Source organism: Marmota marmota, unplaced genomic scaffold (assembly GCF_001458135.2).
Source record: "Marmota marmota marmota unplaced genomic scaffold, marMar, whole genome shotgun sequence".
Taxonomy (NCBI): domain Eukaryota; kingdom Metazoa; phylum Chordata; class Mammalia; order Rodentia; family Sciuridae; genus Marmota; species Marmota marmota.
The window spans coordinates 31,018,183-31,034,497 of NW_025999842.1; the positions used below are offsets into that span (position 1 = coordinate 31,018,183).

The 16,315-nt window shown below is 35.5% G+C and overlaps 1 protein-coding gene across 3 annotated transcripts in view; it reads right to left on the bottom strand.

The window, feature by feature from the left end:
• Lama4 (laminin subunit alpha 4) overlaps window positions 1-16,315 on the bottom strand; it is a 134,829-nt gene that overhangs the window by 21,384 nt on the left and 97,130 nt on the right. For all 3 annotated transcript variants that reach the window (XM_048790451.1, XM_015500351.2, XM_048790501.1), the window contains 11 exons: window positions 15,607-15,723; window positions 13,860-14,039; window positions 10,989-11,128; window positions 8,983-9,156; window positions 8,206-8,351; window positions 7,603-7,765; window positions 6,621-6,754; window positions 5,536-5,707; window positions 2,867-2,998; window positions 1,146-1,288; window positions 223-361 (listed from right to left, as the gene is read on the bottom strand). In XM_048790451.1, coding sequence (XP_048646408.1) covers window positions 223-361; window positions 1,146-1,288; window positions 2,867-2,998; window positions 5,536-5,707; window positions 6,621-6,754; window positions 7,603-7,765; window positions 8,206-8,351; window positions 8,983-9,156; window positions 10,989-11,128; window positions 13,860-14,039; window positions 15,607-15,723 — 1,640 coding nt within the window. The remainder of the gene's footprint in view (window positions 1-222; window positions 362-1,145; window positions 1,289-2,866; window positions 2,999-5,535; window positions 5,708-6,620; window positions 6,755-7,602; window positions 7,766-8,205; window positions 8,352-8,982; window positions 9,157-10,988; window positions 11,129-13,859; window positions 14,040-15,606; window positions 15,724-16,315) is intronic.

The following is a 16,315-nucleotide window of genomic DNA, read 5'->3' on the forward strand; positions in this document are numbered from 1 at the left end:
CAGCCTGTCTGGGCTTCAGATGCCCCACCCACGAAAACCTAAAGCAACTGCACAAGTCACAGAGGAGCTTCACAGCCTTTCTAGCTTAATGGTTCTTCTTTCTGCTGGTGGCAGAAAGAAACTCAAGATGTACCTAGGATCTCAGAAAAGCTAAAAGGGCTTTTCCAGCTTCTGAGATTCTGTGTCTATTTATTTCAAAGCTTTTGACCGAATGGTACTTACAAGAGAGTCTTCTGGGCATCCATAACCAACTCCTAGGGTTTCTGTCTGCTCTAGTAAATTGAAATCTTTCTTTTGGAACTGGAAACCCTTCATACATCCCCTGAAATTGATATCTAAGGGAAGGTGTGCCCTTAGGGTCCTGGAAAAGAAAAGGAATCTCCACTGATATGGTGATAATAGTGACATTACCCTGCACACATAGGCTATGCAATTTGAGTTTATTTATAGTTATTTGTAATGGCTTTATAATCATTCATGTTCTCAAGCTTTCTTTGACAAGAACACAGCAATGTCTAATCTTTGCCTATTGAGGAGTTTTATTTTGACTCAAGACAACTTGTTTACACCTTTATAATTTTCAAAATCCATTAATTTACATTATCACATACAGATTATGTAATACACACACACACACACACACACAGTGCCCTCTCAGTTTTATAGTCTCTGATTCCATTAATTGACTACAGTAAGGTGAATTTTTGAATACACTAGAATAATATTTCAGTATACATAACTCACAACCCCTTGGATAACCTGAAGATAAGTATTTCAGATACTATTAGAGCATTCAAAATCAATTAAGTTTAAACCAAAAATAATTGAAAACAATGCTTTTTCATCTTTATACAATATACATGTTTTGCTCTTGTCAAAAGAAATATTGCATTATATTATATTCTAAGAGCAATGCAATAATTAAAATAACCTGTAAGTTATATCTATGAGATGCTAACTTAGGGAGGTTATAAGAATGGGCTGCAGAGGACCTGTAGGTATATGAATGTGTGCCTGCACCTAGTAATGCATGTAAAGGTAGCAGGTAGGGATGCTTACACCTGTTACTGAACCTCTTCTGGATATTGAATACACATCAGTATATCATTAGAAACAAACAGCTATTTAACTAAAAAAAAAATTACCTGGATTGTAATATTTCTGGGGGAGCCCCTCCAATGAATATATCTGTAAAAGGTATTTTCATCTTTTCATTGTCCATGCTCTTGACATGTCGTCTGTCAACTACCAAAATCATTTTCTTGTCATTGTGGTAAATGATTGAGATCTGGGAGAAACAATACAGGAAGTCTCGATTAATTGTTTAATTATCAGCATTTTGAAGACTTCTGTATATTATAATTATGCTGGCTGTAACAGCTGGTCTTCCTTGTCCTTGTGCTTGTTTGTTTACACCATAGGTAATAGGTTTTCCTTTCTTACTCACAGATACAAAAACACTTTTATAATCAGCAGTTCACATTTCCTTTGGAAGGATGCCTATGTGAAGAGGGATTGGACCTAAGCAAAATTTTGCCATGAGACTTATTTTCTCCTGTCCCTTCTGAAGGGATTTGGGAAAGGACTATAGCAGGTGCCTTCTTCTTCTTAAAAAACAAAACAAAACAAAACAAAAACAGCTTTATTGAGGTATAATTGATAAACAAAGAACCACACATAATTAATTCAGTGAATTTTGCACATAAGCGAACACCCATCAGAGCATTATCATAAGCAAGGTCATAAGCATAGCCAACACTTCCCAAAGTTGTGCTCCCCCCAATTTTATTTTCCTGTGTGTGTATGAAGCATACTTAACATGAGGTCTACCTTCTTAATTTTTTTTGAGGTACTGGTACAGGGTTTCATGCATGGTAGGCAAGGGCTTTACCATTGAGTTATACCCCCAACAACAAATTTTGAGTTATTGTTAACTATAGGTCCTATGTTAGCAGATTTCTAGAACTTAGTCATCTAACACAACTAAAACTTTGTACCTATGGAACAGTTCCTCATTTTCCCTACTGTCCAGTCTCTGGTGACTATTTGCATTCTCAAGTGAGTGTGTTCTAGATTTGAGACTGCACTTTAACAGGTGTCATTTTTTTGGGACACATTGAGCTATTCTAATGAATAGGCAAAAATCCTAGTCAGAGAAATAGTTAAAATCTTCTTTTATTGGGATCCATCCTTATGAAGGCTATGGACTTTGAACTAAAAAAGGAAATATAACTTCTTGTCCTCCCCTCCATTTTGGTTCAAATTAAAAGATATATTATGTTTATATCTGCATCATTAAATTTTATATTTAAAGTTCTTGTTAACAAAAATAGATGAAGTACATTTTTAGTAAATTGTAATTGTGGTTCAAGACCCAAGAACATTATTTTTAGGTTCTCATTTAAGGAAAACCAGTATTTTCTAAAATCTAGATAATTGGCTAAAAATGAAATTCTATGTTTATTTAACTACTTTTTACATTTAGTGGGGCTCAAAGTTTAAGTAAAAAAATGGCTTTGTATCTATATTCTAGCATGTTCAACAAATGGATAGAACTCTGTAGGTGCTCTATTGTAATTAAGTTATTTAAGATTAACCAGGAGTCTTTTGGTCAGTGAAATAATCAAAAGGAATATTTTGGTGACTCTTTTATTAGAAATATTGATATGACAAGAACAACCAGTCATTTAAAAGCAAATATTTCCCCAGGTTTGAGTAGATGAGGGCTCTTCAGTCACTCTTTAGATGTGAAGTTTCACTTTAATTACTGTCTTACCTGTCTCATTTGACCATTTGATTAGATCAATAGCTCTAGGTACAAAAACCCAGACCCAAACTAAAGCCATCCAAACTACAACTACAGTACCTCATGGTATTTTGCATCGTTAATTTGGGCTTTCTTCAATGTGTCTTCAAGATGCACAGGACCGGTGCTGAATCCAAAGTCATAGAACACATGTAGGTAACCATTGCGCATTTCCAAGCTGAAAAACATGCTCTGTAGAGAGAAAGAAGTTGTAAGATGGAATCATCTGTTATCATCAAAGTACAGTCAGATTTAGCTGAGTTTGAGATGTAACATTAAATTTTTTAGTATTGACATTATTGAATTTGAAGGGTCTCATGAAATTCTTAAGAAAAAAAATAATACTTCCCTATTAGATATTTATTTCTCATGCTAATATACAAAGTATTAGTATTTACACACAATTTAAAATAACAATCTTCTTTCATTTTTATTCTTTTTTAAAATTTTTTAATATTTATTTTTTAGTTTTTGGCAGACACAACATCTTTGTTTTGTATGTGGTGCTGAGGATCGAACCCTGGCCACATGCATGACAGGCAAGCGCAATACCGCTTGAGCCACATCCCCAGCCCTTCTTTCATTTTTATTCTACTTTAAAAATTAATGAATGAAGCTTTAAGTCTATATCATTGACCTTTTAAAAATTTCCAAATAGTAGAATATACTATGATTATTCAACTGCCTTGTCTTTTCAAAGCTGTAACAGGTTAAAAGATGCAGCTGCATTCATTTTAAGATGAAAATTTGTAATACTGAAAAATAATTTCAAGATATGTTGAAAAGAATCCTCCTTGCCAAATATCAATTTAATAATGATAAAAGGCAAAGAAGGCTATTTCTGTATTATTTTGACTCACTGGATTTATGTAAATAAATATGGAATTATTATACATCTGGACCACATGATATTGAAGAACCAAAGTAATTCTGTAACACTCAAGTAATTTAGTGGTCAGCTTTGTTTGTTTCAGAGAATAGTTTATACATAAAAGAATTCAGTGAATTTGAAAGTAAAGTATTGTGGTAAATTGCCATTCTATGGAAAGTGATCTCCTGAGTGGAGTTTGAGTATTCCTGATAGTGTGGAAAACAATCCATTGGGGTTTAGGAAGAAAACATTTCAACTTCTATTTATACTCATTTAAAAAACATTCAGAAAGAAACAAATCCTTGATATTTAATGCATGAATTATTGGTCCTAGACCCTCATTTCATTATTTTACCAGACTTACATAGGATTCATGTGGTCTGTAAGGCTTCCCAGGGAAACTTCCACACTTGAAGGGTTCAAGGTGGCCTCTCACCCACTTCTAGCCTATTATAATTTATTGCAGTTTATCTGTTCCTAGTTACATGGATTTGTGGGTGATAAGACTTAAATGATAGAATATTTAAAATCATGTTGTATCTAGATACAGAAAATATTTTGGGACACATAGATGTTTGCTCATTACTTCCTGCAAATTACTAAAAATGCTGCTACATTTAAAGGGTTACACATTTTTTGTTATAAAATGAATTATTCTAAATTTGAACTTCGTGATGACAAATGTCTCTTAGTAGTATAACACCTAATTATTTTTTTTTTAAAATAAACACACTTGATTTGTCACACCAAGGCAAGGGTATTAATTATGAAGAAAGTTATGATGTGGAAAGATGGCTTTTAAAAAAGATATTCCATAATTTTTCTGTTGATGGTTTTGTTGATAAAAATAACTTAAACATTTCTTTCTATGAAATACTCTCATGTCTGTATTATTAAAACATTGGTGTGGAGAAATTTCAAATCTGTTTAAAAATTTTTGGGATAAAGATTTTCACTGGCTTTGAATTCTTTCATTAAGCTTTGCAAAATGATACAATATATAATTAACTAGCAAGAACTGACATAAGGAAAAAGAAAATGTTCCAGCCAAATTTCAAAGACTACTTTTGTCATTTGGTAAATGAGATTGAAAAACTGCATATGATTTAGTAGGCACAGCTAGTGATACGTGTCTCACATTTTTTATTTTTGTGAGGTATTTTCTAGCTATGACAGCCAATAAAATTTAGTATTGAAATAAACTGACTTTTGAATCACTATATCACAAAGAATTCAACAAGAGTTTAAAAAATATTTAGCATACTTAATTACATCATTTTCACTAATGTTGCTATTAAAATAATCTTTAGTGAGAGCAAAAGTGTCTTGGTATCGTTAGTAAAAATATTAATTTAATTTTGTTGTTATTTTAAATATTTTACCAATTTTTATCTAATATTTTATCTTTGTATAGTTTGTTAGTTTGTTTTTAATTACTACTTTGAAATGTTTCATGACATCTGTATATTGTAATCTATATCATTTATAAAGGGTACACATACACATATATATGTATATGAAGCAGTCAAGCTTTTTTAAAAAAGCCAACTGAAATATATGATTTGGAAATGTCAGAAGGCCACTGTGAAATTTCTGCATATACTGTGACGTTCTAGATCTTGGTGCTGATTTTTCTGTATTTTTAATTTATGAAAGGGCATATCTAATATACACCCCAAAGTGTAGCCTAGGGAAATACATTCCAGGGGTGCTTACATACTTCCCTGAAGAAAAAAATATAAGATTTTCTTTTTTTTAACTAGAAATTTGGTTTGTGGCATGGCACACTCAACCTGGGAAAGGTCCTGGAAACATGAATTGCAGAGAGCAAAGGAAATAAAGAAGTTATTTTACTCACTCCATTGACCATCAGGAGCACAAGGCCGTTGTCAGCTGGTGTTCGAACTTCTATGTCAAAGCGAGTCACCTGGCCAAATTTTCCTCTCCTTGTGATGTCCCTCACCACAGCGTAACTAGAGCCATCGAAGAAGTAACTGGCAGCCCGACTCTGAGTGAAGGCCAGTTTATCTCTGAAATGGAAGTTCAGGGTCGGATGAACATTATAGTTTAGTTGGGCTTTTCAGGTGAGACCCTTTTAACCCACCCATTCTCAGAGCATCTTCTGTCACACAATATATGTATTCTGTGATACAACATTTTAAATGAAGTTCTGTTGTCCACATGGAAAAGTACTCATAATGTTATGGTTTGGACATGAGGCGTCTCCCAAAAGTTCACATGTGAGCCATGTGAGGCAATGCAAGAAGGTTCAGGGAAGGAATGATTGGATTACAAGAGCCTTACCCAATCAGTCAATTAATCACCCAATGGGATTAAATGAGTAATAACTGAAGGCAGGTGGGGTGGGGCGGGTGGAGGTGTGGCATTGGGTGCTTGGCTTTGGGGCATATATTTGTATCTGGTGAGTGGTGTCTCTCTCTGCTTCTTGATCAGTATGTGAGCTGCTTCCTTCTGCTATACTCTTCTGCCATGATGTCCTGCCTCAACTTGAGCCCCAAGGAATGAAGCTGGCTGTCAGTGGACCAAGACTTCTGAAACTGTGAGCCCCTATATAAACTTTTCCTCTTCTACAGTTGTTCTGGTCAGGTCTTTTAGTTGGAGCAGCGTAAAAGCTGACTACAACAAGTAAAATAATTGTTTTTAATGGATTTCTTCTCCACGCTATGCCCTAAGAAAACTGAGGTCTCCAGGGAAATTCCAGTTTCTCATATCATAGTTTCAAACTAGTGAACACTTTAAATACTTGTATACACTCCTCTGTGGCAGAGAAAACTCAACAGTTTTTGCAAACATGACTACTGTGTGGTTTCATAACTGTTTTCCTCAAAGAAAAGTTTGAAAACCTGCATATTGACTCATACTTGTCCTGTTGCTGGGCTAGCCTGACTATCAAAGTCTTTGGTACCCTTAACTGTCTCTTACCTGGCACAGGGCACTGACTTGGAGGGATCCATATTATAGATGTGCTTAAAGTTGTACAAGCTGATCACATCATTATTCAAAGTGGCCAACTCCAGGCAGCCAATGAAGCCAGGCAGATTTAAGCTGGCTGGGAGCTGTGCAAAAGACAGATAAAGTCAATTACCCCATGGTCAAGTTTCATCCCAACTCCACAGAACAGGCAGTGAAATTAAACACACGTCAAGAGAGACCTGCCCACTGATATACATATCTTGTCCAGGCCAAGGTTTGTGTCTACTCTCTGAGAAATCATTTAGCTAAGCAGTGATATATCATTTATATAGATCTTAGCAGAGAAGGTAGGATTTGTTGAATGTAGGCTATGAAAATGCAGTATATGCTAGACAATGAATTACTGATAAAAATCTATCCTCACACCAGCTCTGTAGGTCAGGTGTTCCTGTTCTCATATAAAGAGGGGGAAAGTAATTTTTAGATTCAATAATGTGCCCACGGTAGTAAGAAATAGTCCTGGAATGGAAATCCTAGATTGATTTCCACTCTTTTTGGGCCTTTCCTTTATCCACCCTTCAACAGGTCTCAAATTCTCCCCAAGGTCCTACTCTCTCTCATCCCATACATTTTATCTCATGCTTGTATTAGATAACAGAGTTTTTGAAATTGCCACATGCAAAGCTGAAGACTAGATCCAAATCATGGTGACATCACAAGGCACAGACACTCCTTTAGCAGCTGGGAGTAATATTAGTCACCTTTACACATATCAGAAAGAAATTAATTGATCTTCAAGTGTCAGAAATAGCATGAAAGCATTTGACAGTAAAAATATAGGTGGCAGAGACTCGTAGATCCTGATGTGTAATTCTAGTACCCACTGAGCCGGACTCTCAAAATGATATCAAGCTTCTTCCTTGTATCATTTTAGGTTTTATGGATAGAAACTGTAGATTTTTAATAAGTCAAACTTAGGTGTATAGCTTACCTTGAAGTTTGAAGGCACCCCGCCAACATAAAAGACAGTGTCCTCAGGGTCCAGATCCAGCAGGGAGTCTTCTCCAGTGAACTCCCCCTTTTTAATAAACTTTTCCTCTGCTGTACTACTCAGACTTGGGACTGTCAAAAATACCTTGCCATGTTTCCCTACCCTGTTGAGAGAAGGAATATTCACTCTTTCTTAGCCTGATGATTTGTAGGAAATAGGTTCTTAAGGTCAAAAATGTTAATATTCCTTCATCACAAAATTGGTGATTTGATTTTGTTACATTAAGAAACACCTATAGACTATTAACTATTAAGGGGAAGGGGAAAAAAGACATTCCATTCTTGGGATTATCTCATGGAATGGCCAGGTAAAATAATAATAATAATAATCAGATTACTATTTGGAAACAGTGACCATTTTTTCTAATCTTTTATTGTCCACTAAGGTGTTTGGGACAGAGTATAGAAATAATGAAAGAAAAATGAGCAAAAAACAAAAGGAATAAAATGCTATTTATAATATCCACAGGAAGCCTGTTTGAGTATATTCAACAGATTTCTTATGAAATGTTTATATAAGCTGTGTGTCATGGGTTCATTTTACCTTTCGATCTTGACAATGCTGAAGTAAGAAGGCCAGGAACTGACAGGCTTGGAGTCAAGGGGAATCTCCACATCCTTAGCTCCCAAGTTGTAAACGTATACCAGGTTATCATTTTTTATTGCAAGACCCATATACTCTTTTTTGGCCTGAAATGTAAAGAAGTCACTTAAATAAAATTTATATAAATGAGTATTAGCAATTTTCATTTTTTAAAAGCACAATCAGCAACCCTAATACTTTGGCATACACAGCAACTTCTGGTTGGAATTATCAGCCAAAGCTTCTACTAGACTGGGCATCAGCTCTTCTCAACCCAGCTTTCAGATATTGCTATGTCAGATATTGCTGTCCCTGTGCTTGCTCTAAGTGCATCCTGGACAGGAAGGAAAGGAACTGCATGCTTGTGGAGATTTGATGGCTTCCAGGAGTGTACTAATGTTGTCAGGCTAATCAGGGATATGATGCATCCTGACAATGCCGATTGCTATATGTCTACAAACAGGAGTCGGCAGCAAGCATAGTCTGCTGTTATTCAAAAAGCCTTTGAAATGCTTGGTTCAGACTTGTCAGTAATGTGATGCTAAAAGGAAAACAATCCCAGAAATATCCCTTGTAGTGAAGGAACCACTTTTCTCTTAAATCAGTACTTCAATCCTGCCTTAAAATAATTTCTACTTTTTGAGTTTCCCGACTGTGAATTTCCACCCCCTAGGTAGCTTTGTTTTAGTCAGAGAAAAAGCAATTTTCTTTTTCCATATCCCCTCCTCATACTCTTACATTTTTGCTTCCAAGATACAGAATAAACTGATCTGTGGTTCCAGACAGTTCTGGCTGCTTAACAGGAGGCTTCATGTACAGGCTTAGGGATGTGAAGGCCTTTAAGTCATCCACACTGGCTTTGGGGTGCACTTCTACAGCTGACTGGCCATCGAACATCATGGAGACTTGAATCTGGAGATACAAAATTGTTCTGTTAAAAGTACTCTGCAGAAATGGGCAGAATGCTTTTCTGCGGTCTTCCCTCATTTCGGATAGAGGCCTTACAAGACTCCTAAAATGTATTCAAGAATTATTTATAATAATTATTTATAATAATTATTCATAAAAGGAGCATGGGGTGAGGCTGTGAGGCAACACCCTTGACTGCACCAGCACAGTCTGGAGGAGTCTAGACACAGCTTCTCAAGTTTGCAGCCTGGTTGTGCCACTTACTACTAATCATTAATGAGTTTAGTTAACTCTCAGTTTTTTCATCTGTAAAATAGGATAATAAATCTGCTGTGAGAATGATATTACACATGTTGCAGTCCCTGGTTCTATCATTATGCTACTGGTAATGACAAGTTCCTTAGATGTTTCTTATACTGATTCTTGGAAAGGCATAACAACAAAGCACTGTTTCAGCTCATTTCTAAGAGGCCCTATGTGATATGCTAAACTTATCTGATTCATGGGAGATTTTTGAAATATTCAGAAATCGATGGACTGTGTATACTCATGCCATTTGTATAAATATTTCTGAATAATTAGATGTGTCTACCTCAGTTAACATTGATTTGGCTGATGTTGATAGTGTCAGAATCTCTTCCTAAGTTTCTAGAATACAGCTGTTCTATGTTGCCAGTTGAGTAAAGATGAATACATCTTAATATACTATCATGGAGTTGAGGTCTTTTTGTAAAAATGGAGAGTCTGAGCAGGAGGTGTGTCTACAGAAAAAGCCCCTCACTTTGGAGAATGGGTAGATTCCCAAGGGTAAGGCCCAGATTCTCTTTAGAAAATGGTTTTAGGTAATTAAGACCCCAAGACTATACTCCATGGATATAGTGTTATGAGAAATCACTCTCAGAAACCTAGCCATTTAAGATAAACTTTCTTTGAAGTGTTCACTGGGATATCCAAATAAGATAATTTATGGTATAGGACTATTTATCACTTATCATTTAAAATTTGGATATATTTACCAAGAATAATCTTTATCATTGTAAAATACTTGATTCCTTGTTCTTCTTTCTGTCAGTAATTAGGGCCTATAGTCTGTTGAAGCCAATTCTTAATTGAGAAATAAAATCATATAATTTGGTTGTAAAGAATAAGGCTGGTCTATAGAGCAATTAAAAAAAATAAAAACAAAAAAGGGTCCAAAAATGAATGCTACTTTGCCACACTGAATACATTAATTGTCACATGGAGATGTGTCCCTACCAACACTGGCTTTAGTTATCTGCTTGCTAGATTGCTTCTGTGAAAGTATCTCAGAAGAGGGTCCCTGTTGAGTTTCTTTCTCTTAGCTGGTATTGTATGTGATTCATCAGTTAAGCCTGCAGAGTGGGCAATAAATACTTCACATAATCTATGTTGTACTAGAGAATTTCTTGAAGAGGTAGGACAGATGGGCAAGATTATCCCGTATGCTAATTGCACTAAAGGGCTGTTAAAATAACAAATGATAATGATATTAAATTGAGTAGTTTTTTTAATTGGGGCTTTCTTGATTTGTTATATTAGGTTTGTCAAACTCTGTGGTTCTTAATCCTAGCTACAGATTTAGAAAAACCCCAGGAGCTTTAAAAAAATACACGTGTTGAGCCCTTCATCTAGAGATCCTGATATATTGTTCTGAGGTTAAGATGAGGAATTGGCTTATTTTTCAATGGGATTCTAATGAACAAATGGGACTGAGACCTACTGAGCTGGATAATATAATAGGAAGATTCCAGACCCTGGATCAGCATCACGATCTCATTATCACCAAGTGACTGATGACTCCTTTCCTAAGTTACCTTGCTGGCGACACTCCTGGTCTGAGCAATGAGCTCTCGGATCCTCTGGATGCTGGCAGAAACATTGCTTACAGGGCGCTTCTGTTCAACTGTACGAAGCTGATCCAGGAGCTGAGGGACGACCTCTGTCAGATTTCTTACTGCAACAATAAAAGTTAATCACTTGAGTGAATGTCTCAATATTAGGTATATTTCAGGAATCAAGTGAAGAGACAGCACTGATTACCTCTGGCAGATCTATAACAAATTATTTTTTAAAAATATTTTTTATAATAGATGGGCATAATACCTTTATTTTATTTTTCTGTGGTGCTCAGGATAGAACCCAGTGCCTCATGCATGCTAGGTGAGCGCTATATCAACTGAGCTATAATCCCAGCCCTATAACAAATTATTTTTAATCCTACCAAATTAATAGTAAATCCCAAAGCATAATCTGTTTCTATCTTGTCACATTTGTAGTACATAGTGATTTATAAGTTGAATGTGGAACATGCTAATATATACTGTAAATTCCTAAAGAGGAGGACCCATGACAACCATACTGAAGTTCCTTTAATGATATAGCACAGGTTCTGCTTGCATTTCTAACATAACTTGATACGACTGAAGAAAAGGATTTTCATGAGGTAAAAGGAGGTAAAAAGGCTGTTTTCCAGGATGTCTGTGCATGTATCATAGTGCTGCTACTGTCCTGCAGAGGCAGAACTGGACAGAGGAAACTAGGTGGCATCCAGAAAATGGCAGCTGTGCCAAGTTGAGTGTGGGCAGCTATGGTCTCTGGGCCCAGACAAGGGAGATTCTGCAAGCAGACCTTACTGATCTTTTTTCTTTTTCTTTCTAGGCCTGGAGCTCCTGGAGAACAAAATAACATCTGGTGTGGGGGATAGCAAAAGAGGACTTGACTGGGATGGGGCACACAATCCCCAGATCTAGCCTAGTGTGGCTGTGCTTCCTCCCTGGAGGCCTATGACTGATCATATGCAGTTTTTTCCTCCCTTGGAATGCATAATGCACACATAAAAAAGAGCACAAGTCACAAGGATGCAGCTTGATGAGAGATACCCAAACTATAGAGGATGGCACACTTTTTTCAAATTTTCAGCCACTGAACAGTGATTCTTAAAGTATGGTTAAGTATCATCAGCCAGTATCATCAGCTTCACAAGGAACTTACTGGAAATGCCAATTTTTTGACTCATCCCAAACCTGCTGAATGAGGAATTCTGGGAGTAGGGTCCAGCAACCTGGGTTTAACAAGCCTCCAGGGGATTCTGATGCACACTAATATTTGAGAACCACTGGACCAGAGAATGAATATTTTCTTGTGTATTCTCCTGCCTAAGGGCAGGACCATGGTCACTGAGCATTAGCGGTAGGGCAAGAGCAAGCCTCTGACTAGAGCCAAACTAAATTCAGATTGAGGAGATATGTCAATGCAGGTCAAGGAAACATCACTTCTTTGTAATTAGGACACAAGGTGTTTCTCCAGGATAAGGAATAAAATTAAGAAAATAATAGCAATTCTCAGTTTATTGTGTTGATTAATATAGAGGTAAATATTTGTTGTTTGGATCACTGACCATAATAGCCATTTTATAGCATAAAAATCTTTAAAAATTAAAAATAATAAAGTAAATGAAAGTGTTATATTAAATTGTGGTTGTAGAATTTTATATAAGACAGGGTACCCCCCAATTCTCTCAGAAAAAGAGAGCTAACTTATAGTAGAGTCTTTAAAAAGTCTCTTATATTATTGTAAGCCATTTCATTCACTTTGTTTTGAACCACAAATAGCTATTTGAGGAAAACATAGTATTATGAACCAATTTCAATTAGAATTGTTTCTGGATTCTTATTGGAATCACATGATAGGACTGATGAAAATGGAGAAAAATTAACACAGAACAAATATTCCTGAAGCAATATTTTGAAAAAAAATGTAATGAAAGATTAAAATTTAAAAGCAAGTAAATGAGTGGTCACATGGAAGAACTCATGAATATATACTGAAACTATGATCTAAAAGAGCCATTTTTCTGTTATAGTAATGGGTATTTGTAAATTGTGATAACATTTCTAGTGATGGACAGATCTGACATGAATTTCTAAGGTTGTTTCTAATTTAGATTCAAACATAGGAAAAAAGAGTCTGTTATACCGTTTTGAAGAATGGCTCTTAGAGAATGACTAAAAGTTCAGTAATAATTTATCATAATATTGATAGACATTGATATTTAAGAGGTTATGAAGATACTGAATAAAAATGTGAGAATGGAAAAAAATTCCCCAAATATTATATGATTTTAATAATCATGTATAACTGAAGGTAAACATTAAAACTGGAGGTAAACATTAAAATATTTTATTTTATGCTATAAAATTGCACATTCAAATTGGCCAATACCTTGTTCTTAATGGAAAGTTATTATATTTGGTTATAGTCAGTATTTTTTGGAAGTAACATGCTTTACTCAGTTAAGGAAAAAAGCAATTCTGTTTAGTAAAAGCAATGCCACTTAGAAATTTTTCCTTAAAAAGAAATACTATTTTGTTAAGGTTATTTAACATTTGATTGACCTTTTTTCACTGAAGATTGGTCTTACATTGAAAACAATTGCTGCCATTATTTCATATAGAAAAAAATATAAGTCTATCTATCTACTGCTTTATATATATATGCATACACACACATGCACACAGGCGCATAGATTATAGATAAAAATTTTCTCTTTTTTAAAACTAAATTCTACCATATTCCAAAGCAAAACCCAAATGAAATATAGTGTTTCTCATCAAAAGGTGTCGAGAATTTAATGAGCAATATTTTAATTGAATCTGATTTTCAAAATATCTAAGTGATACATATACCTGCATCTCTAGCAGAGTCCACCACAGTGTTATAAGCAGAAGAGTCAAAATTCTGAAGATTCTGTGACCAGCTGGTGAGATTGTTAGCCATCGGGGTGGTGGCCTGTTGGACCTCCATGGTCGTCTTGTTAGCTTCTTCGACAATCAGCTTGGACTGATCCAGGCGCTGCTGAGCATCACCTTCACACAAAGCACAAGGACACGCATTTTGCAGGCAGCAGGACATTTGTTGGAGAACATTAACATCCATTCAATCCATGGGATGAAACAGACTTCAAATTTGAGACGTTAACAAAAACTAAGATTTTTAAATATATGTTAATGATGGTATAAATGAAGTGTACAAGAATATTTTAAACAGTATTAATGAGTTCAAAAGATTACTTTCTCATTAAAACAACGTAGTTCACTTAAAGAATTTCAAATTAAAAGGTAAATTAAAAAAACAAAACCTGACAGTGTTTCCTTACATTAGAGAGCTGGTGAGAAAGCCATAGAAAATGCAAATGAGATCTTAAATTATAGAATGTTTGTGTCTGAAAGTCATCATAAATATCTCTATGGAAAAGTATTCTTGTGGAACACTTCTGTCATTGAGATAACAATGCATTTAGTACAGAACTAAATTAATAAGAAAAGGTATTTTTGCATAAGAAAATCAAATTTCAAGAGTAACATACCACTTTTGTTTAAAAATCATTACATATTTAAAATAAAATAAGTTTACAATAATAAATTTTGCCTAGGTGATGAGATTATAGGTGATTCTTCTTATCAATATTTTCTTGTATGTATTACTTCTACAATAAAAATAATTAAAATCACTTAGGTGATGTTGCAGCTTCAAATTTAAAGTGAGGAAACATTTAATTCAACCTCCCACACTCTGGATTCTGATGAATGTTGGTTTGAACCTCGGATCTTGTTGGAGCAAGTTCCCTAACCCTGACATGCCTCTGAGTTTCTAAATATCTAAAGGCAGTAATAATACTTATCCCCAGTGAAATAAGGAATGTGAAACTCTTAGCACAGAACCCTGCTTATGGTAAGTATCAATAAACAGCAGCTCTGATGATGTTGAAGATGAAGCTTCTTAATGGACCACCATTCTCCGGGCAGGCCAGAGTTTTGTCTTATAGTACTGCAATACTGCTTCTTTTAGTGAACCACCCACAACCAGCAGTAAGGTCTTAACTTTTGCTATGCTGAGGAAGGCACATCTGCTTCCAATCACATCTTTCTAAAACACTACTGTAGTTCCAGATTAGGCAAGATGAGTGTGCTTGTTTCTCTATTTGACTTGTTGATCTTCCTGCTTATATGATAAGAATAACTTGACATATAACAGAGGGAAGCTGTTTACAGATGGGGCCAGAGAAATCCAGCAACCAAATTAGGGCATATTGTTAATGAGGATGAATGTTTGAAAGAAAGCAGGTTACCAAGCAGTATAAATAGCAGACACCATTAAAAATACATGTGCACACAGGCACACAAGCATGCCAGGAAAATATTCTCAAATTTAAAGCTCATCTCTGGATGTGGTGACTACAGCTTTTGCATTTATTTATTCTTTTTATTTTCCAGGTCAATTTTTTGGGGGAGGGGGTGTAATGAACATTGTTTCTTTTGTCATAAGAAAAAAATTAAAAGATTGACAAATAAGGAATCACCTAATCCTTTCTCAAAGGTTTCTCTTTTTACCAGTGAACAAACAGAAGAGACTTTTAAATTCTGTGATCCTTACCTCTCTCTGCTGCTTGCAGTCGCTTAACAGCATCATTTAATCTGTGTTTAAGGGCACTCTTCCTGGCCATGGCCCCGCCCACACGCCTGCTGGTGTCAACTACCGCCTCCTCATTGCCTGGGGAGAAGCAGCAGAAAAAAGTAACCAGTGGGTTCAAGATGACTGGAAAAAGGTTTTATTTCAAGAAGGAAAATCCTGATTTATACCATGGAGTCATCTGCAATATTCTGAATATGCTGGACATAGATCATTACTTTTGGAAAGTGGTATTTAGGATAAGAGGCATAGGATTATATGAAATTTGTAACCCTGGTTGGTAGTGACTAAGATGCCATCATGGCTATTATCTTTGGGAAGTATAGCAGTGCTATGCCTGATAACACCTAGCAGCACTCTGATAAAGAGCTGAAAAAAAGGAAATCAATTTATCTATATGATAATGACTGGTTTGGTTATACATAAGAACATTTTAAAAGTACTTTCAGTAAAATTTTAATTGATTTATAGCATACATCTATAAAAGGGCACACATTATAAATTCACAGGCTGATGAGTCTTCAGGAAGTGAACACAAAATACAGTTAGCTCCCATGCCTTGAAAAAAGGGCATTTATCTGCACCCAGGAAGCTCCCTGTGACCCTGTGATGACTGGAAGATGACCACTATTTTGAATTCTATCTCCATTTACTCTTGTCTGGCTTTTAACTC